Consider the following 26,239-nt stretch of genomic DNA (forward strand, 5'->3'; position numbering starts at 1 on the left):
AGTGGCATTTCTGATAAAGAACTTATTTTTTCAGAATACCATTTTTTATCGTAATGACCGCTTAGTTAATACTAGCATTTTTAAGAGAGGGGGGGAGGGAGTTTTGATACCATTGTAAAAAGCATTACCGTTCAAATACCTTTAGCTTCCTGATAACACTGTTGAACAGCTCTTTGTTTCCATTGGATCGACTGATGAAAACATTATATTAGGAACAGTATATATCCCCTCTAATTCCTCAGCTTAAATATACTCAGATTTTTTTGAAACGCTGGATTTCCTGAACTTAGAGATGCTCAATTGCTCTTGGCGATTTCAACTTGACTGCTAGTGATTGGCAAATGGATTTTTTGGTTCCTCCGATAGTCCATCCATCATTTTGTATCAATTTCAGTACTATTCCACCTGATACGAACGATGATCTCGAGTATTATGGATTCTACAGGGATTTCAGATAAGCAGATTATGGTGAAATATCAGTTTTTTCAATCAGTTTAATTGAAACTTATTACTGGTTTAGGTTTGTTTCTTGAAAATATGTTAAGTGTTTTCTATGAAATAATTTTTATGTCAATTGATATGCTTATTCCTTTAAAAAAGTTCTTAGCCAGAAAGTTTCCGATATGGTTCTCTATTGAGCTAAAGAAATATTCTTCGGGTGAGGAATTATAGCTAATATATTTGCTGGTCACTTTTCAACTGTATATGCGCAAAACTAATCTTAATGTTCCTACTCATGAAATATCTATATCCAACAGTCATATCCGTTGTCACTATATTATGATTTGAGATATAGAGAAGACAGACATATTCAGTAAGCTATTTTCTCTTAAAACAAAACCACACTTTCTCTTACAACAAAAGACCAGGACCTGATGAAATACCTTTACTGATTCTAAAATTGCAGTTTTAACGTAATTAAACCTCTGCATCACATCTTTATATAAATACAATTTATATATCAATAACCACGGACTTCTCCAAGGCATTTAATAGAGTCCCACATACTGCCTCGTAAGCTTAAACTGCTTGGGATTGATAAAACTTTGTTGCCTTGATTTGGATGCTACTTATCCAGTAGAAGGGTTATTGTTCGAATTGGCTGTTTTCTGTCTAGGATAATTTAAATCTATTGTGGTGTTTCTCAGGGCTTACACGTTGGACCCACTCTTCAATGTCTCCATAAATTATACTTGCTGCAATTATCTGGTTTTTTCAGATGATCTAAAACTAAGCTGTGACTTTGAGGAACTACAATAGAATCTGGATAGTCTATTCGATTGATGTTAGAAATAGTATGCCATTGAATCTCCTTTAATGTGAAATTATGAACTTTTTTCAGATTAGACGTTATATAGATTTCAATTAAAAGATAAACCAATACAATCTTGAAAGAGTCTCTGTTATCAAAGCCCTTGGTGTTGCACTAGATAAGAACCTTTAGTTTATTGTTAATTTGGATAATGCTGTTGCCAGGGCCTTTCAGATGCTTGAATTTATTAAAAGAAGCACCCAATTTATGGATTTCAAATCCTTAAAAATCCTCTACTGTACCCTTGTGCATCTCGAGTATGGATCTTGTATCTTTCCCAATGCTATGAAATTTATATTAACAGCTTCAAATTGAGGCCATTTTTTAAAACTTGTACCATATAAGCTGAATATTTTAGATAATTATGAAGATTTCCAAATAGTTAACTTGCTAAATATATCTGTTATTACAGTATGTCATCAAAGAAAAGACTTGCATATTTCATCAAGACCTACAAGGAGCAATATTCATTTTTGCTATCCAATTTAATTACTAATTATGGCTTGAATAAATTTATCTCTAGATCCACCAGACTAGATAATCAACATTCTAAAATTGACTTCTTTGGCTCGTTACCTATATTACTGAGGTAGGTATAGGACAATATCCATTGATATTGTCGTTTTTTTGTTAAATTTGGTTGATTTCGCTAATAATTTAATATTTAAGTAATTAATATTGCACTATTATGATGTATTTATTTTAAAGATATGTGATGGGTAAATTTATGTATTTTGTAATTGACGCTTGTGTAATTTCAGATATATTTATTAAGGGCCCTTGAATATCATCATAGCTTTCTTGTAACAGGTTAAGCATTATCTTTTGCAAATAACTTATTGTTAATGTGTTAAACTAATTAACTATATTTCTGTCTGTTTCTATGAGGATTCTATTTTTCGGTCATCTTTTTGTTAACAATTTGTAAAAATTATATTTTAAATTTGGAATATTTCTTGATGATCAGTGGAAAGATACATTGTTATCTTGCTATGACCTAGATGCTTTCTGGAATTGGTTAATTTAACCCTCCGTGGGTAAAGTTGGTAATTATCACAAGATGGGTAAGCTGGTACCCCAATAAAAAAACAAATATGTTTCGAATATAAACTAAACATTTTTGAAATATTATCAATAAATAACGTTTTTGTATTGGTCTGAAAGTAAATAAAAATAAAACACATGACAAATAACCAACCAAAAAAAAATTAAACGTTTATTTTCAAAAGACCTACATTTTTACAAAAATTTCGAACAAGACGCAACCAGGTATTAAAAATATATTATTATTTTGAAAATATTTACTTAAAAATTAATTTTTGAAAGTATAAGCTATAAATAACTAAAGAAAAATATAAACTAATACATTGCTTTATGTTTTATGTACTATCTATAGAGCTACAGTTGTCGCATGTTTGCGCTGCATGACTCAGGCAAACAAATTTATTACAGGCCCTACAAGTGTAAAAAGATTTACGATCCTAATTTCTTGGACTATATAACACCTTCTGGAAAATCTGTGCCTTTTTGTATCTTCTCCAACTGTTGTTGGGACAATTTCCCCCTGTATATCGGAAATCTTAAGTCGCACTGCTAAACTTATTCGCGGATTTTGCAGTCTACTCATTTGGAATGGTTCTACTAAACTCAAAGATAAATCTTTTAGAAAAAAGCGCCGTTTTAGATTTTCATTCGTATTGCAATTAAAAATTACAAAAGCGCTTATAGCAGCTGAGTTTAGTAAGGAAAAGAATAGAGTTAGTGGCCACCTGCGGCTATTCCTTGATACACTATAAGTGGCAGACAATTGATCTACCGTATCTACTCCTCCTTTTGTCATGTTGTAAAACATTATTATTTCTAGTTTATTTTGGTCCCTAGAATCGGGATCAATTGTGTTGTCATGATGGAGAATTGATAAAAGGAGAACATTTCTATTTTTTTTTTAAATATAAGAGACCAATGTTACGTCTGATTGAAATGCAAAATTGGGACTTCTTTCTTCTCGCTTTGTTGTGAGTAATTCGCCAGGAATTTCTCTTTTATTTTTTCTTAGCGTCCTTACTGAAGTAAGTTTATATTCTTTTAGTAACTTTATTACCAAGTCATAACTTGTAAACTAATTATCAAACGTTATGTTTCGCCTTGTTCCCCTAATTGGTTCTACCAATCGCAGAACTATGTCAGCCGGTTTGTTACTAAGGGCGTACGGACCTTTGGGCTGCTGGCCTTCATATGCTTCTAAGTTTAGTACATAAAATGTTTTTGAGTCTACAAGTGCAAATACCTCGGGGCCATATTTAGCTGGCTTGTTTGGTATGTACTGCCAAAATCTGCACCTACCGCGGAAAGACTCCAGTTTTTCTCTATTGTTAAATATTCCGAAGGTACATAAGCAGCTTGAGAGTTTTCCACAAACCGATCAAATATTGCCCGAATTGGAGCTAGTTTATCAATTTTAAGTCTTTCCTCCCGAGAATCTTTATTGTCGAACCTCAGGCAGCTTAGTAGGAACCTAAAACGTTCATCTAAATTTAACCTACTAGACCTAAAACGGCCACACATATATAGTAGTCCAATAACGGCTTTCATTTCTAAAACTGTTGTTTGTTTTACGATCGATTTGTCATTATAGTTTTCAGATTTCGTTTGAATTAACCGATTAGTACATTCAACTATAGAGTCAATAATAAGTTCGTCTATAAAAATATTCCAACAATCAAAAGAGGTTTTGGCCTCTTTAGCAACACCTTTTGGTCCCGGAAGACGGATAATAATATTTTCCTGACATGTACGCACAGCCTTATTTCCTGGATTAGCTACTCATTTAGTTTCTTTGTCAACTCCTTATAAATAGCTTGACTTTACTCCAGGCGAAAACTCCTCGACAATGTCATCTTCTAATATTTCTTGCTCAGAATCAGACTCCTCAGAACGCTCGCTAACGTCGTCGTCAAACTCAGAGCTGGATTCAATGGGCTCCTCATCAAGTATTTCGGGTACCTCTGATGAATTATCGAAATTTCCCAAAGCCTCAACAACTTTTCTTGCTCTTTTTATATGGCCATCAAGCAGACATAATATCTACAAATCAAATTCAAGGTAAACAAAAAATATCAATAGAGCAATAATAATAATTATTATTATAGGTTTATAACATATTAATATTATACGTTATTATTATTATATTATATAATAATAATAATAATTTATATCTAATATGTCGTAGTTACCTCTAAAAGAATCAAAGAATTAAAGAAAAAAAAATACGAGAATGGTAAGCTGGGGTATGATATACCGCAAATCACTTTACTTGCGTCGATCAAAGCTCACACGCGACTGACGCGCTCCAAAACACCTGCTTTCTATCACCTGACATTATATTTAAAGGTACTTACGAGATGGTGCTACGTATTTTGCAACGGACAAAATTATAGAGATATTAAGTACATATATACCTCACCTTACGAACGGAGGGTTAATAGCAATATAGCCCTGAAAATTGGAAAGTTTTGCGACATAATTTTTGTAAGATCGAATGATGATGAAGGATCCCCTATCATCATTTAGGGCTCACAGTACAAAGCCTGCCTAAAACGCATCAAGAAAACAAAATCTTTGCTCTCTATGTCTCCAATAAACTTCATATAATTCTGACTGAAGATGCATTCAATTTTTCGACTAGATTTTTTAAAATCAAGGAGATACGTTTTGACTTTTGCTTTGTTTACAAAGTTGTTAATGTTAACAGCCTATTTAAATAATTTCAAATTCTATTACATTCTACTAACTATGGACAATATTTTAACATAGGTTTTGATTTTTAGAAGCATCCTCAATGATCACAAGACTTTCAACTGACTCGCGGTCACTTTTTAATTTGTTCCAACAAGAAATGTTCAAAAGGTTTTGCATTGGTTTTGCTGATGCAGACGGAAATCACTAAGAGTTTAAGCAAGCAAAAGAATATTCATAATTAAATATTAATTTTAATGATTTATAATTAAATAACCTAAATTGGGATCCAAATGGGATAAACCAATACAAGAAACTGTTGTGTGAAATAAGTGTAACTTTATCAACATATTTATAAGAGAGGTAGAGTTTAAGGCTGACATTTCACTAATGGTATCACAAACTCTATGGCGGGCAAATGGAATAAAAAACTATCATTTTGAGAATGTGTGATGACTTTGTTTTTTTTTCATCATGGTATATTGTAAAGATTATATAAACCTTGAAATGACCTTGAAAATGGGCAATGAGGATGGACTTCCTTTCTTTCCCATTTATATTTTTTGTCCTAATTCAAAATTTCAAGTTATTTCCATTTACAAAGGGACAAAAATAATTACTTCCAATGCCTGGAAAATATAAGAAATTACGTCAAATGACCGTAAAAATTCTGAAAAGCTGAAAAAGAAACAATTATTTCCAGTACTTAAAATTCTGGCAAATGGTTGAACTAACTATTAATAATATAATTTATCTACTACTATTTAACTAATCCGGGTCCGAAGACTGTCACAGGCAATCAGCGAATTCAATATAATATATATGAAAGATATACCATACGATTCTTTCAATTAAGTGAAATAACGTCAGTAAATCTTCCCAAAATGTATATTATAGCAGTACTTTATTATAGATCAGCCCTTCAGCTATAAAGTTTTTAACTTTGATATTTCAGGCTCGTCCTTTGGATATAATGGGCTGATGCAAGGCCGTCTGTTTCCTTACATACGAGTATTTACATACATCCCCGAGCGTGTTGGAATGGCCATGACCGAAAGAAACCAAAGGATTTTTAAGTTTAAGAGAAATGTTTCAAAAAATTTGGGGCTTTTATTAACTTAAATCTAAAATCCAAGGTAGGACTAATGGGCTTTTCATGTTTATGAAAAATCATGTATTATTCGATTAACGTTAACAAATTTATAAGCTTTTATTTATATTATGCAGTTTATGTAATATTTAAAACCTAATTATAAATGAATTATCCATCGAACCCGTATCTAACCAATTACTTCATTTAGTTAAGTAAATAAAGGTTTTTAATAAAATTACTGAATTTCATTGCTTGAACTCGACATAAACGTTTTATTCATATACAAGCATATCCATTTAGCTTATGCATAATATAATTTCCCGAATGGCGTAATAGAACATTTTTAATACAGGCGTGCTTAATTTATCTACATTTATTTATATCACGTCACAATATATAATCAAAAAAAAATTATATTTTAAAGTAACTTTAAGAAAAATAAAATCACTAATCATGCTTAAGCTACTAAATTATTTTATAAACCTACCTGCTCCACCCAAACATTAGTCGTCATAATCTGACTCTTTAAATTCTGAAAGAGAAAATCAACTGGTTAAAAACAAAGCAGGATAATTTGAAATATTTTAAAGCAGTTTTAGGCCTTGGTAAATATAAAAGAAATTTATCGTCTTGCTCTTGACAGTTCATTATTGAGTATTCCCTATTCAAATTAAGTTAGTAATCAATTTAATTGAGTAGTGCTCGGATTTCCAAAACGATATGAAAGGGAAATTGGAAAAGTGACAGGTTTATTTATTGCTTAATCGTGAAAAAGCGTCTTTAAAGTATAAAGTGGTTTCTTCTACCTAGATGTAAAGATTTCAAAAAAGCAGCAAAGAAAAAGAATAACTTAAATAGTTAGTAAGTGGTAAGCTTTAATAAAAATTAGTATGAATAAAACTGTTTTTAAAAGGATAAATAGCATATTTATCTGCAGCATTAAATAAATATTGAATAACTATATTATGTGGTTTAATAAAGAACTTTTTAAAAAAGTTAAAATGGTTTTTAAATAGTTTCTTTTAGTCTACTCCATTATCCATAACGTTCTTAACATAAACTTACAGTATGTACCTTTCTTTAATAAAATCCTTATTCAAATCTTGAAACCAAAATAAACATATGTATAAATCGACATCAAACATTTTAAATGGACCTGCACGTATAAGTTTGGTAAATATTTTTTTAAATTATTATCGGATTTATTGAATTATTGTAAAAAGTCCTATTTCTAGGGTGAGAAAATATATGTTGTTGAAAATTCGTTTTATAGGTCTGCCGTGTTTTATTCCATAAAAAATATTGGTAAGTGATTATATTTGTGCAGGATAAATAGACAAGAGATAAAAATTTGATAAGTTTGATATTATATCCAGATAAAAAAAACAGATTACCTTTACTGGCAATTATAGTAGGTACATATACTATTTTTAATACCAACGCTCTTTAATATAAATCAAAATCTATATTCCACTTTTATCTAATTGCAGATTTTGAATCTGATAAAAAAATTACACCTATTATGCGTAGATTAGTAAGAATCTGGTTTTGTATCTTTTAAAAGTGAAAAATTATCATAAGGCAATAAACTGCTAGGACAAAAAAAATTTGGAAAAGTCCAAAAATACTTGTGCAAAAATACAGGTTTATTTTTAACGAACTCTTTACCCCAAAACTATTAAATAAAAAAAGCCTCCATGCTACAAATCAGCAAATCAAATAACCTCAGTCAAAATCTCCACCATCAAAAAAAGAATGGTTAAATGTTTTCACACAGTTTGAACTGTCAAAAATACGTTTTCCGAAAAATGCATAAATTATATCGGCTTTATTTGAAAACTTAGCTATAGTATTATTTGATTAATGGTGGCAGTCGACTGACTTTGATACAGTGATATATTTATACGCTACTGATTTATTCAGACAGGTTTTTGTAAGTAATAAAAAAAAGCTGAAAGAAAATTGGCTGTTTGAAGAGATAATAATACAAGAAAATTTAACCTATATATTATCACAGTAATAACAATAATTGTGGCGGCAAACTAAGTTAATCAAAAAATATATTGACCGTTGCTGGAAGATCAAACTCATCTTTATTTAGTTTATTCCAAAATCGAATTTCGTATATTTACTTTAAAGCAATCAGCCTAAAGATCTTTTTTAAAAAAGATAATCGGTTTAGTTATACACAAAAAGATATTACCTTTATATTTAATAAAATGATATTAATCACCTCCTCACGAGTCATAAAGCTTCCATAGTATGACATATCATTGCAAAGAATATTTATTTTGCTATAGAAACATAGTCAGTAGACGTATGCAAGTTAAAATAAAAAAATGATAAGCAGTTGAATAATATTATTAGGATTATTGTTTTGATAGCATTGGTTGAACCTGGGTCTATATGTTACCAGAAGATTACACAGGCAAGGGTGAAAAGCGTATCAGATTCAGTTACTAAGACAGTTATCAGAAAATCCAACGTTATTAATTTTGAAGATTGCTAAGCTAATCAACATGCCTTCTGCTTGTGTGTACACAGTTTTGAAGAATATTAAGATTTAATTTCAAATTCTGGTCGGCAAAGATGTTTATGATAGAATATTGCATTTTTTTCGAATCCATGTATCGATTTACGACGTTTGTCCTATGTACTTTTTATCACAATCGTTGCAATTAATCTCATAGATCCTAGACTTTTCATTGGTTTTTATTTTATCTTTTGAGTTTCCTAAAAGATTTCGTAACTTGACCGAATTTTGATAGACCATTTTTAGACCTAAACCTTTGAAAACCTTATCAAACCTTCTCGTCAAGATAGGATAGTATGGTATTGCAACAAAAGTTTGCTTATTTTCATCTCTTTGAAATATGATAAGTGTTTTTAAAATTAGCTTTAAACCTATGTCATCTAATTAGCTTATCAATAATCTTATCGTCATAATTATTGACCCTAGCAATTGTTTTTACTTAGAGGAAATGAAACCACACGTTCTACCAAGAAATAGTTAGAGTCGCTAGTTATGTATCTAAAAGTATTTGCTTCTTTTTTATAAATATCAAATTCTAACTTATTATTATTTTTGATGACAAGAGTATTTAAGAATGGAAGTTGCTTATTTGTCTCTTCTTTGAAGGTAAATTTAATAGATGGAAAACAGTTATTGAGTTGTTTTTGCAAAATTATTAATATTGCATTTGCTTTTGTCGAACACATCATTAACATATCTTAACCAAACTCATGGAAAGTATTGGAATGTATTTTTTGCATTTAACTCAAAACGATTCATAAAGAGCTCTGCTCGAGAGTAAAAAGTCTCGTAACTTTGTTGCTAAGTCAGGTTGAAAACCACTGATTTTATATTTCTTGGCACGATTGATTATCAAACTGTATGCCATCTTCAATAAAGTGCAAGTCTATGAAGGCTGTCATTTGTCGTGTCAAAAAGAGGTTAGCTAGAGGCAAAAAAGTAATTGATAAAATTCTATCAAATAGAAAATTAAACTTCCCTCTGCATGTCTAAGATGTGGTTTTTCTAGCGAATGATATTTAAGATTATTTATTTTGAAATAAAATTACTTTATCGTTAAAACTATTTTAATTTTCATCTGATATTTATACCATGCACAGCCCAATTGTCTGGTACTCATGGATTCTTGATTCATTTCTAGCTTGTCCTTATTTATTCTAGCGAAACCAATTTCACGAATTTGCCCTTGGTTAAATGGCTCCGCGATCCCACTTTGATATTTTAAAAGAAGCTTTAAATAATTCCTGCCTGGAACTAAGTTCACCATAATTGATGAATTTGAGTAGTTTTAGGAGTAAAAGTCGACTGCATTCCAAAAAAAAAATGTGCTTCTGGGTTTTTACGAAAAGCCAATTTCCTTGTAGTTATGATTTACATATACGTTTTCGAGGACCTATTTTACATTTTACATATTTTTTTCATTCTGCAAAAAGTAAATGATCAACCTTGTTTTAAAAATAAATATTTGAACAGAATTTTATTGGAAATTATATAAAAACAAATTAATCAATCCTGGAATCAAATATTTAGCAGATGGTTATGTTTTTAAAAGATTTATAACAAAAGAATTATTAATTCGATTAAATTTAAGAATATAATAATGGTAAAGTTTACACGTGATATAGTTAAAACATAAAATCTCGTATTACGAGCATCTGCGTGCTCTTTATTTATTTTAAATACGAAAATATTTATGAAAAATCGTAATTAATTATAATTTTTAAAACCCTATACGTGTATATTGCTTTCAGAATATAACTGTTGCTTTTGCTTCTCTTAGTTGGGCGTAAACTTTTTTTGAAATATGAGCTTATAAATTATGTCACCTACCACATCAATTAACTGAGACAGCTTTAACCCCATTTTAACGGTCAACCGGTCAGAATTGTTTCCGACCGGTCGAATGAGCCTGTTGTAGTTACTGAGCAAATCATCGTAGAGCCGTTTTGCGTCCGGGTTCGCGTCGAGAAAACCCACAGGACCCGTTGTTAATACGAGCAAAGCGGTGAGCAGGCACTCCATTGAGCAATCTAAAATAGTAAAAATACATTTATTTTAATTATTCTTATATAAAGTGGTAAAGATAGAAAGTAGGGTGATAAAAATGGACATTTTTTTCTGTTGCTTTTTTTTAAGACATTTTTTTTGTAAATAGTATTCATTAAACGTAATTTAATTTTGCTTAATAAAAGATACAAACTTTTTCTAATATTATACAGGGTATGCATCATGGAACGAACACAACTAAATGTCTGTAATCTATTTAATACTACTCATGCGTTCCACAATTACTAAATTCTCCGTTAGCAAAACTGAATCAAAATTTGGGGAACACGTCTATGTAAAAAATGTATCTAAAGGAAAATCTCCAAAAGTATCTAAAGATGCTACGCTGAATGTTCTATTAGAAACGGAAAATAATTTCCATGTTGATTAAACTGATACATTAATTGTTATACATATAACATATGTTATAATACATAAATAATTCCCATGTTGATTAAACTGATACATTAATTGTTATATATATAACATATGTTACATTAATTGATTTTGAACACCGAGTGCAGTTTTGTGAGCAAATTCTTGAGGCTAACAATGACGATGGAAATTTCATTTGAAATATTAATTTTTCTAATGAGGCCATCTTTACGTTAAATGAACACGTTAACAGGCAAAATTGTAGATATTGGGCAAATCCTCACTGGACCTAAGAATACCACACACAGCGCCCTCAAAAAATTTATGTTTGGGCGGGTATTATGAAAAATCGTTGAAGCCTTTTTTAAAGAAATATTAAACGTGAGACTTGGACTTTCTGCTAAGGAAGGAGAAATATGGTTTCAACACAGCCTCAGTTTGTCATCGTTCATTCGCCAACTTCTTGATGCAACTTTTCCTAACAGATGGATTGGACGAAGAGAACTGATTGAGTGGCCACCAAAGTCACCGGATATAACCCCCATTAGATTTTTTCTTATGGGGCTATTTGAAGTTTAAAGTTTATGGGAAAAGATCAAATAATGTTGATAATTTAAAGTAAAGCATTAGACAAGAAATTAGACTAATCGATCCGCAAGCGATTGAAAATGTGTTATTCAAAAATGCATTAAAGTAAACGAAGAATAAATTGAACATTAGATGCATTAAATATTGTATTTGTTGAAACTGATGATTATAACCTTTTTATTTTTTAATGTCGTATTAGTTTATTATGTCAAATTTGACCAACCACTGACTTTTGGCCTATGGTCTATAATACAAAAAGTATTTATAATATATCGTAGAATTGTAAAATGTCATGATATACAGATATATGTTCCACTTAAAAAGTTAATGTTAACGCCATAGTTTCTACTTAAGGTACCCCGTATAGAAAATTTGTATTGCAAAAGACGCGCAAGTGACAATGCTAATTGACGTGTCCGAAAAATAAAAAAATTAAAAAACACCTCAATTTTAAATGAATATATTCTTTTTATCGTGAATGCACTATATAATAAGGAAAATAGGTGATTACATTTATCAAAAAAATAAAGGAAATACTTATAAGACCGTATTCGGGATACTTCTCAAAGTATCCGGGGTAGATGTCTTTCTCCAGTCGTTGCTCGACTTCGAGCGTGGTGACTATTCATAGTACAAGCCTTCGCTATGTCTTATTTGGTCATTTTTCGGATATAAAAACCAAAACTTTTCAGAATTTAACTAGTCTGCCCAAAGCTTCTTCTTCTCCTCTATTGGTTATATGTGTACCAAGATAAATGACAGTGTCATTGAAGTAGCCTTGGCATTGTACGAAATTTGTCCAATCAACAGGCAGCATTTGGTCCTGTTTAGTCATGCATAGGCCTGATTCCAAACTAGCAGCTTCTACTCGTTGTAGTATTTCAAACATTCCCTGTTCGTTTTATGCTAGCATCATGTTATCTGCATATCGTAGGTTTTATACTTTTTTTCCGCCAATAGAAACTCCGTCCTCCCAGTTTTCTAGAGCCTTTCTAATAATCCATTCTCAATATATATTGAAACCTAGTGGCCTTTTTGATGAATCTGTAGAGGGTTTCCCTCTATTTGTACGTTTTTTTATTTCTCTATTATTGTTGTAGATGTTAGTTCTTTAATCGTTCCTTTATAATTTGTAAGAGAAGTTTACTGGCATGGCTAATCAAAGCGATGGTTCTGTAATTGCCACATTCATCTTTAGCTCTTTTTTATGTAAAGGGATGTAGATTGATGTCGTCCATCTATCAGGTCATTTCCCGTTTTCCCATACATTTTTGCAGATCTCATGTAGTAGATCAGTGCCTTTGTTACCGCAGCCCTTTAGCATTTCAGTGACGATGTTGTTAGGTTCAGGAGATTTGCGACTGCGAAGAGCGACTTCAACTTGATGAAATGAAATGAAATCAAAATATACTTACACTGAAAGTAAATTATTATTATAATTTTTAAGAGAGATTTTTTTTAATTTTAAAGAGAATATATTATGGAAAAAAGTTAATATATGTTGATTATGTTTTTGTTGCCGGTCAAACTGTAAGTTTTGTCCAGATATTTGAAATAACCGCTCGTGAGTAGTGAGAACTCTCTGATGATGCTGGATTGCAGTTTCTTACTACTCTTTATATCAAGGATACTCTGGGTTGTCCAGAATACCTGGGCTATAGAGATAGCATCTTAAGTGCCACTATCGGATTAAAAACCTGACGGTTAAAGACCCATTACTAGGCGAATTTCCCCATTCTTTAGGTAAAGTAATCCTCTAGTAAGATAAGCAGAAGGCCCAGCTATGTGTACTTTAGCTTGTCTCAAGGCAGTGCTTCAGTCCATGTCCGGAGAATCATCCTTGAGCAGACTGGACAGCTTAGTAAAGCAACAGCTTTACAGGTTTTGGACCTACCGGCAGTGCCTTATACACTCCAATACAAGCTCAGCTTATCTGCCATAGTACCGTTAATGGCTGCTTTTCTCTAAAGCTTTTTTTTTTCTATATTTTCATTCAATTTCGTCTAGTAATTTTTTTCTACCTAAGGAAAAGGTCTTCTTGGAGACATCTATGTAGATGACTAATCAATTACCCTCGTACACAAAAAAAAGTTTTCTGTTAAGCGCAAAGTTCTGAATATGTTTTCTAGGGTATCTTGGGTCGCTGATTCCGAAAATTCATTAATTACTCATGTCATTCAATTCAAACTGCAGAAACATAAATAATTTCAATAAAAAATTAATGAAATGCTTTTTGTGTGTTTTTCAACATATCCAAATATCGAATTAATCCGATACAAATTGTTGAGGCTATGATTTTCAATTAACGGACACGCGAAATGTATATTTCCCGCTCAGACGGCAACCGAGTATTTATTTGAATTAATAAAAATGGTAAACATTATTCTCGAACAGCAGAGCGACTACACTTGCTGTGTAAACACTGTCATGTTTTCTGTGCTTATGCGACACTTAAGATCATGATCAACATTGGAATAAGATGGATTGGATTGGAACAAATATCCGATAAGAGAGCAATGGAAACTTGGAAAACCTAACATCATTAACAAACCTTTAATAAAGGAAAATTTATCCTGCCGTCACTCCAAATCAAACTAGGGTCATGAAGCAACTTCTAAACGAAAGCTTTAAATAAAGAAGGAAAGTGTTTCAGTTACTTCAAATCTATTTTCCCGAAATTAAGCACCGATAAAATAAGAGATGGAATTTTTAACGAGCCTCAAATAAGATTACTTATGAAATGAGTTTAAAATTTCTTTTCCTGTCATTTTCTTGAGAAAATGACAGGCGCTGGGGCATCCTTCGTATTAGTCGTACAGACTTTCCTCGATAATCGTTAAGCGACTCTCGAATTTAAAAACAAACTTAGCCTTAATATAAGCATTAAAGTTTATTATTTGCATAGTAACTTAGAGTATTTTCCTGATAACCTTGGAGTTTATAGTGAAGAGAAAGGTGAACGGTTTTACCAAGATATTAGAATTATAGAGGAAAGATTTGAAGGAAAATAGAATACTCACATGACCGACCAGATGCATCAGTTTCCAGGAGATTATTAAAGAGATGTTTTAAAGCCATTGAATAAAATGCATTGACAAAATATACAATTTTATTGCAAGTATCTTTCAATAAAATTGTATAGTTAATTACAATTTATCGATCATAGGACATTGTTGATTCAAAGGGATATACAAATAAGAAAATCCAATGTATAGTAACTTTTCCTAATAATATATCCAAATAACTAAGAAACCGAAAAAAGATGGAGGTCCAATGATAACATAAATGTCGGTACAAAAGGTCCATTAGATAGATGTCCATACAGTTGTAAAATAGATTCATTAAATGGTACTACATTGGGTCTTTTTATAGAAGGAATTGTCCAACAGCTTTTTATTCTTGTTTGACTTCTTATTTAATTGAGGCCATTGAATTAAGAATTTCGTATTCTTAAAGACGCCCCAAAAAAGTTTCGAAGTTTCGAAAAACATATCATATATTTATTAAACTAAAGATTTAGAAGACCGTTTTCGAAAAGAAATTAATTTAGAAGTATAGATGTACAGGGTGTCCCAAATTCGAGGGTGACCATTGGAATCTCGGAAACCGTAAGAGTTACACGGTTGGTTAAATAAAAAATAAAGATCCCAATGGTCACCCTTGAATTTGGGACACCCCGTACATTATCGTCTCATTTTTATTCGTCCATCAATGGCTTTTCCTACACTTTACTTTTTTCTCATTGGTTGAAAATCATTGGTTGACTATGGTTCATATGACTTTGATCAGCTTATTTTATTGGTATTGATTGAATGCTATAATGATGAACTTTCGTATGGTATCGTCATGCTTATTTTAGTGCAAAAAAGGATTAGATAATTATGTTTGGTAAACAAGAAACGTTAATTAAAAAAAAGTTATTTGCTGTTTTGGCAGTATCACTAATTTTTTACGCAGTTTCTGGTCATACGTATACTCTTCAAGAAATTTCTTCATAACTTGAACAATTTTAATTAGATTCATTATGGATTAAGATATATTAAAGTAGTTATAATAAGCAACAACTCCTCTAAATAATATTACGAGTCATCATGGTATGTCAGTTTTACAACCAATCCAATCCAATCCAATGTAATTATGAAATAAAGCAAAAAAAACATGTTCTTGATAACTTTCTGAATATTGAATCAACACACCCTACAAAACATTTTAATTCTTTACTGCGTGTATAGAAACTCAGTTCGATGTATTGTTAATTGCAAAATTTGAAATGTTGTCGACAAAATAATGCTAAATTTTTGCATAGGTGCAGAAATGATTTTTTTACAATAACTTGAAAACTTGACCTGATAGGGCGAAATGGACATGATTCTCGGATTCAGCACACCCAAATTACTTAAAAAAACATACCCAGAAACTTGAGCCAAAATGGCTGTTTACCGGTGTTATTCAAGAAGCTTTTGGTGAAATTTCATAGCTTAAGGAGATACTATTATAGGACAAAAGTCCCGCTAAAAGTATGGCTTGTTACTGCTGTGATACTTATCTGGTATGCACAGATTTTAAATTTCGTTGATGTTACTGCAACATGATTGACATTATCATTGCTTATCTCATGTGATCATTGGCCCTTATCTACATGACAACCTGTCTTAAAAACGTTTCAAAGGATAACATTTACAGATAAATTTAAACCGATACTTACTTACTTACTTTGGGTCGGTCATCTGCTCTCTGATGATGATTTTATTTCAATAAATTTATAATAAGTAATGATTTTTCCACTAAACATTCATAATACCTGGGTGCTTATTTTTTAAGCAAAAAATTGCGCAAACATAGCTTAACCCAGTTAGACGTGTTCTTACCGCTTATCTTGATTTATCTTAAACTCAATACATTAATACAAGCACACAATATAAAGGTATTAACTTTTATAAAAAAAAATAAGAAATATTCAAATTTAAGTTTATATACCTATAATGGAAACTCATAATAAAACTTAACCTATAAATTTTAAAATCTACAATTTTTCCAAGCCTCAAGAAATCTCAATACACACATCTTTTATCAGATTTATTCGGATCGTAGATGATGAACAAATCGATGGAAACAAGGATGAATGAAGGGTTATACGTTCCCCACTTAAGAGTTTTATTGGCCTTTTAACTTTTACCGCTGTCCTACTTATTGACGACTGGCGTATTTTTAAGTATCTTTTCGCTGATTGAGTTACGATGTAAGTTGAAAGAAGGGAAAAAGGAAATTACGGAGAAAAAGAAAACTGTCATTTATTTCTTTTAAGGATGAGACAATCCAAGCAAAAAAGATTAAATGTATTTAAAGCTTTTTACGTCGAACGAACAATACAAACTTTAGAAACTTTAGGAAGAATCTTAACTTTTAGTTCTAATAAAAACTATACTACTTCACAAACATTTTATGAAACAAACTTAGAAATTTAACTTTAGAAAATGCAATTTTATTTAAAAAGCTTATCATAGAAATAGCGTACACGTCATATAATAAAGCTTTATTTTTGAAAAGTTTTCCACTTAACGAATAATACTTTTACGATTAAGTAAGTTGCTCATTAGTGCTTAATCTGCAAGAAAGCAGTAACATTAGGTACTTCAGGCTCACAGTTTAAATGCTCAAATCTGTTCGAGCATGATTCTTTAAGTGTTTGTTAGTGAAGATTTTTTGTATGGCTTTCCTTTTTTAATTATTTAACTGATGTTCGGTATATAGTATTTACTGGTTGCTTGACTCACAAGTTATTGCAGAGTACATTTTTTTTAAAGATACATTGTTAGCATTGTTAATAATAAAGTTAAATGTACAATTCTTGTTTCTGGACCAGTTAAGTATTTCCAGGATACTTGAAAAATATATTGTATTAATGCATATAATTTGATGTCTTTTATGAGAATGACCTCTAAGTAAAATATTTTGTTTAAATAAAGTCTCCAGTATACTTTTCAGCTTTAGGTGGGCTAAGGCTGGTTTTGTAAATTCTATAATAATAAATTTCCAATGTATTTTAAATAGCAACCAATGGTATATAATTTTAAATAACATTTAGCAAAAAAAAGAATCAATTCAACCACAAGTAATATAAAACAAAACTACAAGCAATATATGTCAAAGTATAATTACTTAGTTTACCCAACTTATACGTCGTAATATCTGATTCATCGCATATGCTACAGGGTGCATCATAATGTTCAAATTTCGAAAATCTAGGGCTAAACATAAACGGTAAAAGTCTAACACATTTAAGATTTGCAGATGCCATAGTCCTAATATCAGATCGCTTCGACCATGCTATGACCAACTAATGACTTATCTTTTACTCGGTGAAGTAGTATACATAGCTGGCATCCAAGTAGAAAAGACTCTCTCATACAAGTATAGTTTCTACTAGTTTGTTTATGTTTATATTTAAGTTTGATTATGTCTGTTTATATAAATCCATATAAACAGACATAATCAAACTTGTGAATTGCTGAGGCAAATAGGACTGACTTGGGCCATATTTGGAAACTTAAGACACCTATTATAAGTAATATTTGCCAAGTTCTGCCTCACCTTACTTGTGGTACTGAGAATTCGACATTGACAAAGAAGGCTGTACAGGAAATCAAAGTAGCACAGCATGCAAGGGAAAGGTTAATGCTGATATACGCCCTCAGAGATCACATCACAAACGCTGGCCTACATAGAAGAACAAAAGAGATTGACGCAGTAGAAAGAATAGCAATCCTACAACGGGTACCAAGAGGATCATAGAGTGGAGACCTAGATAGGACGTATACAGAAGCAGAGTAAGATCAATTAGATGGTTCGATGATATTAAACGAATTCACATGAATTAGATACAGGAGCAATATACAAATATGGGCTTTTAATGATGATGCAATAGGACTTATTGGCCGTTTAACTGAACCAAAATTAAATCCAAAGACTAACTAGACATCATATCCAACATAACTTTTATTATTTTGATATAAAAAATAGATTGATATAGGTATTTTATAAAATAATTATAAAATACATAAGTTAAAATGTATTTATTTCTGCAGATTAAAATTAGGAGTGATAAGTTTGGGACATAATTTTTTATTCCAGATATCATAAAAAAATTAAGTTTTTTTAAATTTTAGAACCACGGAAAATAATATGTTAACAAAATGCCAAAAATTTAAAAATAAATTAAAAAATACGTAATGAAACGTAACATCCTGATTGGTATCTAAAAAGAATATAATAAGAATACTTTTATATTTAAAAATATAAATATAATTTACCTCTCGAATGAACAAGGTTTTCTTTGAGGACTTATTAAAACCGGGATAATTTTACCGTTGCTGTACCCTCAACATTTCTTGTTTTGACAAATGCAATAAATATTATAAAAATTAATTTCGTTCAATTTGCCCATAAATTCCCTTTGCATGCAGGGTAATTATATTTTTTTCATTTATTTGTATAAAAAAATACATTTTGCTTGAATATTTTTCCTCCTAATTGAAAATTTAAAGTCTGTTTTTATATTCGTTTCTTGATTTCTCTGGTATTTGGGCAATTTGTATTTTTTACTGAAATATTAAGAGGCCTTAATTATTGCCAGACCAATTTAGTTTCCAATTCCTCTCTTTCTTAAGCACCTAAGGGTAGAAATAATTGTTCTACCTTTTACTTCAAACGTTTTAATATCGGATCGATCCTTTAACTTTTTTTTAAATTCATAGTACAAATATAATGTATAACTAACACTTAGTGCCATTTTTTTGACACTGTCGATCCAAATTTATTAGGCCAAAAAAACCAAAATATTGTTGGTCTATCAAGTTATAATTCAAGTTACAGTCTATATAATTTTGCTTTATTATACATTAGACTTTCATAATTATTACTTTATTTTATACTTATTACATTTAAAGAATTAAATTTGCAATTGGTATCTTACTTTAAAAGTTCTGGCTCTAATGAATCATTTTTCGTAGTACTGGGATGCTTAATTGTCCCGATTCTTGATTTTGATGCAATGAAAACAGTCGCGCTATATACTTTCGGGAGTGACAAGGCAGATTTGGTGAAGTCTGTATTGTTTTATTCTATTGAACAAGAATAAAATTTTTTATTTTTGAAGAAGCATTAACTGTTGTAGACCTTCAAAAAAATGTTTATTCTTAACCAGATGGAGTAATAATGCATAACTGTTTTTCGAGAAAAACTTTGTAAATGATCTAATAGCAACAAATGGTATCATAATGCTAACAGCTCCAACTAGCAGTGGCGAAGCGTACGACTACTCGTACAGACTACTTGTCTACACAAGGTAGACACTATCTACCCAAAATTATCCAATTATTTGTCATTAATTTATCACGTAATTATTTCAAGTAACTGCTGAATTAAAATTAAAAAAAAATTAAAACAGGACGTAGTCGCTCTCCTTACTATTATGATATAGTATCTAAACATGATTAATCCGAAGGCTGATGAAAGTAAAAATGCAGGGCTGACACTCAATTAATGTATACGAGCACCAGGAAGACACATTGATATTTGTCTTCCGAAATTCGGAGCATCTAATCGAACCAAAAACGCATCAAGCAGGCGACAGAGGTCCGGCCGCATCAGAATTCAGCCTATTACGTCTGCGAAATTTACTCGCGGGAAAGACTATGGAAGTCGACCAGCTATTTTATTATGCTATTTAAGGTTATTGCTTAAGGTTATTGCAATAGATCTTCAGTTTTGTTTTGTTTTGTATTGTTTTGATGATTCTGAAATGAAAAATTTTGATGAAACTGAATTTTGATGAATTGCATTTGGCATTTGGTGCGGGCGCGTTGTAATTTAATAATTAGTAGTATTTTTATTTTTGGGTGTATAGAAATTTAGAAAAGTTTTTTTAGTGGATATTTTAGTGGTTATTTATGAAAGACTGTTCGATATTATCAATTGTATTTTAGTTGTGTATTTTGTAAGTAGTATTTATTTTTATGCTATCTATTATTATTTTTTCCCTTTTTATATCACTGCATAATTTTTCTCTCTGAGTTAATATTTCATGCGCTTTCATTCCCTATTTCATTAAAGTGAATAATATTGAATACACATTATATTCTAATTAACGATTTTTATTGTTTGTCTATCCGAAAAAAAAGTTCGCCACTGCCAACTAGAGTGCTTGAGATTTTGTTAAAATTTCCGTACCTGGAGCTTGTGGTGCAATTGGACATTGCGTTGTAATTTCAGGCAATGAGGACTGCGCATAGGATACATATGCTTCATGAACTATGGACTGGTGAGACTGGTCATGCAAAATTCTGATGGGCAGTGACTATATAGCTCTTGAGATAGTGGACCGTAACGGTTTTGTGATCCATATCGCAGAAAGAGAGAACTGGCAAGATTCAAATGGATCTAAACATCAACATAAGGATCAACTGATATATAGATGGATCCAGAATAAACAAAAGAGCTGCTGCAAGGTTTTGTGGTGATGACCCATATACGAGCAGTGCATGCTTACCGAGAAAGCACGCTACTATCTTTCAGGCTGAGGTTTTTGCTGTACTGAAAAGCAGGCATAAAATCCTAAATTACGCATCGCAATACAGTCATATCAATCAGCACGGCTTATATTAAGGCTAATATGGCTGAAAAGAGCTCTAATCTCGTATTGGAGCGCGTAAAAGTCCTGGAGAAATTGGTGGCTGGGCTCCAGGCCACTCAGGCTATACTGGAAATGAGTACGCGTACTTCCTTGCTAGACTAGTAGGCCCTAACCCTATAATCGGTATAGCTAAATGTGTAGTTTTACATAAATGAGTCGGAGGGACAAGTACAACATCCCTTCGGAGATAGAAGGAAACACCTTGCCTGAGACAGGCTAAAGCACACATATATGGGCCGAAATTTCTCTAGTGATCGCTCTTTTAACCGAACACTAACATTTGAGATGCAATCTCTATACCATAATTATTGCGAACAAGCCAGAATGCCGGTGGTGTTGGGAGGAGGATGAAACTACATGTGATTGGAGAGTGCCCAACACTCACGCGCGCTAGGTTTAAATGTCTGTGTAACGCAGATGTTTATCTAGCGAGATTATAGCTATATTATTTTATATTTCAAATTAGAGTGCCTTATTGGTTTTTCCAAAGCTTTTAGCCTTTTTTAGGATTCATTAGGGGACCTGTGTGCTTAACAGCCTCTCTGGATGCCCATTGCCTTGCAGTTATCAATTAACGGTATTGTAAAATAAGCTGGTAGGTCAGCCGATCTATTGATACTTGACTTTTTCATATGGGAAAATACAATATATACCATCAGGTATGACAATATAGATAATGGGCGTACTGACATACAGGGAGATAAAGTCTAGGTCAAAAATTAATAGTTTCTCAACCCAAGACCAACACCTTAAATCTTAGATAACAAATGGATTTCTCATTGCATTTTTCAACAAGCTTTTAATAAAGCCTCTATTGAAATATTAGATAGATTGGCATTCAAATTTTAAGTCTATAGTAATTTAACTTTATTTTTAAAAACATATATTTCTAATAAATAGCATGTAATCAATATAAAAGGATTTAAATCAAAGGGATTTATTCATACCTCGGGGGTACCCTGAGTAATTAATTTAGGCCCTAATGTTTGTTATTTGACATTGATTTAAATACTAATAAAAAGATAAAAACCTCTTTCGATTATTTGATAATCTTACAAGATTATTTAAATCATATTGTTAAGTGGTCAAAGAATAACAAGTTGCATCTTAATGTAAGTAATTATATAATCCTAAACTAGAAAAATTTATATTATTCCTATACAAAATAAATAATATCTTACTTTAACGTACAATTGCGGTGACTGATTTAGGTATAACCTTTAAAGATTGATTTTTATGCAGCAAAGCAAACATATTTCTAATAAAGTTTTTCAAATGTACGGGTTCATATTTAGGTACTCTAAAGATCTTATAAACCCTTAATGCTTACGTCAGCTGTATTTTTTCTGTGTTAAAAATGTACTGGAGTATGCCTGCGTTATTTTGAATCCATTTTGCAAAAACTATAAAAGTAACTTACTATATATAAGAAATAAAATGACGCGATATATTTTCTAAGAGAAAAAATGGTTACTGTAATAAAACTTGTAGTTCACCATTGTACCATACAGGAAATATAGTTTTTCCTTTCCATATATGGCCTTTAATAACAGACACTTTAATTCACCTCTCATTAGCATATGTAATTCTTGTTAACCCAAATTGAAGTATTTTAAATTTGTAATCAATTTCACAGCACGGGTAGGTAAAGGAGTGTGCTTTGTAATAGAATTTTCTTTATAATAGGACTGTTGTTAGAAGTTGCTTTATATAGTAATTCTGTAAAATGCGATTAATAAATAAATACATCATAATAAATATACATACCTTGCAGAAGATTAGAACAATATGGCAAATGTATTTAACATAAAATGAAAATCAATTTGAACAATTTTTGTAAATAATATCTGATGGTTTCCAAAAAATATTACTATTTACTTGGTTTCATTGTTTTCTTTCAAAACGTACACAGAAAATAAGAGGTTTATATATTTTTGTAAAGCTAAAAAAAAGCAAAAATAATAAATGGAAAATAGAGGGGGTAGAAAATATATTAAAAGCACACCAAAAATACGTCGAAATATTCTTAAAAAACTTTTTTTATTGCCACAAACCGTTTTCAGGATACCAGCCAGATGTGCCCAAAACTAAAAACATTTGGAATCAAAAAACTAATTATGTTTGTTTTTTATATGCAAAGTAAAATTGTGTTAAAAAATCCTATGCTTCATAATTATTTTAACAGTAGCAAGTTAAAATAACAGCAATTACACCCAGGTCCGTCCAACATATATATCTAGTTTGTATTTAGAAGTTTTTATAACATTTGAAGCTGTATTCTTAAAATGGTTAATCACCTACTAAAATTTATTAAGATAAGGTAAGATCTTAGTAATACTCCTTTAATGTATGCAAGTATTTGTTATTAATTTGCAGCAATTTTTAAGTTTTTATGGCAAAATATGGATTTAAAGCAAAAGGCAGTGTCTGTAAAGGTCCTAGGACTTCAGGGAGTTTTGTTTATTAACATAATTTTTCCGATAGTATTTTACATGCCTACTAAAGTAATTGTTAATTATATGAAAGTGGACATACAAATTATTATTAATAATATAAAGACAGTTTTAGCGTTGATTGAAAAATATATTTTTCAATTCCATTCAATCCTTTTTTACAATGAACGCTTCAAATAAAGAAAACAATCGTTATTTGAGTATAAACGGACAAACCAAAGCGGATTATTTCTTTAGGTATTCAATTGTATAACTTTCCCCCGTTATTTTATTTCGCGTGTCGCAAAAATTAAAAAATGTTTTGTCAAAAAATCATTGAAGATTTGATAATATTTCATTGAGAAAAATATGCTTTTATATTTTGGAGTAGGGTCCCCTAGAGAATGTCATGGAAACTTTTTATCATAAAATTGTTTACTCAAGGGTCTGCGATTATTTGGTTATGAAATACAACCGAATATTGTAATTAACGGGACACTTGATACAGCAATTGTTGGTATTTATAATTATTTGTTCATATTTTTTATGATAAAATATTTATTATTTTTTCTCAAGAGAGGGTTTTTTTACTCTTGTTTTTTATGTAATTATATTTTACATATAAAAAAGAATATACAGAGATTTTTTTAAATATTGTGATAAGATATGGGCCATATTGCAAGAAACAAATCAAAAAAGTTAGATCTAAACGTCTAAGATTTTAAAACTAAGAATTTATCCAAAACCTTTTTCGATAAATTCGATATCACTATATATAATTTTCTGAAAATTGATGCACATTTTCTATGTTGTTACTACGGTTTTCTTTATATAGAGAAAAAATAATGCATTGTAATTTAATATTCTTGTGTTTATCACTTGATTAATCTTATCACTCTATAGATGTTATATGTGTTAATAGGAACTTTTTCAAATTATCCATGAAATATGTTAAAGAAACACCCTATGTATTGTACGTCTAGGCGTAAATGAAAATAAAAAAATCTTAACCATTTAACGAGATGTAATAAATTATAGGGCGGGACAATTTAAATGGTCGATCCCTTATATAAAAAAGTAAATAAATTAATAAAACAATAAACAAAATAACAGGAATATTGACTAAGTAAAACTCTATGTTTATGTAAACAATGTTTATTTATTAATAATTTTGAATTTATTTATTAATGTTAAATATTTTTTATTTATTAATTAGTAACTTACCAAACATTTTAAACAAGTCAGCTACATAGTTTCATCAACAAATCTCGACACACACCCACCCATTTCCATATTTTCAAACAGTCACTTGACTTTTTTCTTAACTTTTACGCACAGCATTTTGTCGCAAAGTTCTATTCGTAATCAACTTCATCTACAACAGCTTCCAACGTAGATATCCGCCCCTATTTCAACCCTTTTATTTCATTTATCGGCGATTTATTATTAACGAAAACATACATCCTGCAGTGCTCCCCTTAGTCCCGCATTTCGAACGTCTTTCTCGCGCTACCTCTAAAATTAGAGCGGCCCGGATCCCGGCTTACCAGAGGGAACAACCCCAAGTTACTAACCAGTGGCAATGCAGCATCCCTATAGAATTTAAGTCGGGGTTGGTCCCGTAAATGCGCGAGTTTTACCGAGAGGAAACGATTGTGTCTATGTCAGTCGATATTTTGGATTTTTTAAGAGAATGCCTAAAGCTTTGCTTTGTCCTAACGGGATGTTGTTGGAAATTTGATATTGCTTAAGTACACTTTTTCTTATTTATCGCACCTCATTATCATTGGCCCAGGGGCCTGATTACGTCTTTAGGTCGAGTTTCAAGGGCTTTCAGTTTATATTAACTGTGCATTTGTAGAAAATATAGTAGGAAGAAAAATTATTTGATTTATATTTTAGTTAACTTAAAAAATATATTTTAATTTAAAGACATCAAATAGTTATTTATTTTCAATAAAAAAAAAAAAAGCAATGTGGATGCTAACGGCAAGAACAGACACCGAATATACGAAAAAATGAGCAGGATGAGGCAAAAAACTAATTACAATTTAAAAAAAAATCAAAACTCATTTATCACCAAAAAATAGAAATATGTACATAAAGTGTGTAAAATTATTGAACATCATATAAATCATTTAAATGTCAAGTTATTAAGTCAGTATGAATACATTACAAGTTAATTATAAACAATAAAAATTAAAGAAGATACTCTAACTAACTCAAACATTCAATTCAAAATATCAAAAACTCAGTGTAATAAAGATTCTTACCCTGATTAGTTGAAAATCATTTTTTCGTGTAATTTTATTTTTGATAGTAATATAGTTTTTGATAGCGTAGGTCTTTTACAAAATTTGGTAAAGATTTCCATAAGATATTCCATATTTGGACACCTACTACTCAGAAAAATCCATGCATGTAATTTGTTCGG

The 26,239-nt window shown here is 30.8% G+C and overlaps 1 protein-coding gene across 1 annotated transcript in view; it reads right to left on the bottom strand.

Moving 5' to 3' along the window:
* Window positions 1-25,351, bottom strand: part of LOC126734607 (acetylcholine receptor subunit alpha-like 1) — a 73,266-nt gene extending 47,915 nt beyond the window's left edge. Inside the window, exons 1-3 of the mRNA XM_050438298.1 lie at window positions 25,030-25,351; window positions 10,504-10,703; window positions 6,628-6,672 (exon numbers count right to left, since the gene is read on the bottom strand). Coding sequence (XP_050294255.1) covers window positions 6,628-6,672; window positions 10,504-10,703; window positions 25,030-25,036 — 252 coding nt within the window. The 5' untranslated portion in view covers window positions 25,037-25,351. The remainder of the gene's footprint in view (window positions 1-6,627; window positions 6,673-10,503; window positions 10,704-25,029) is intronic.
* Between the last annotated feature and the right edge of the window lie 888 nt (window positions 25,352-26,239).

The sequence above is a fragment of the Anthonomus grandis genome, chromosome 3 (genome assembly GCF_022605725.1).
Source record: "Anthonomus grandis grandis chromosome 3, icAntGran1.3, whole genome shotgun sequence".
Classification (NCBI taxonomy): Eukaryota; Metazoa; Arthropoda; class Insecta; order Coleoptera; family Curculionidae; genus Anthonomus; species Anthonomus grandis.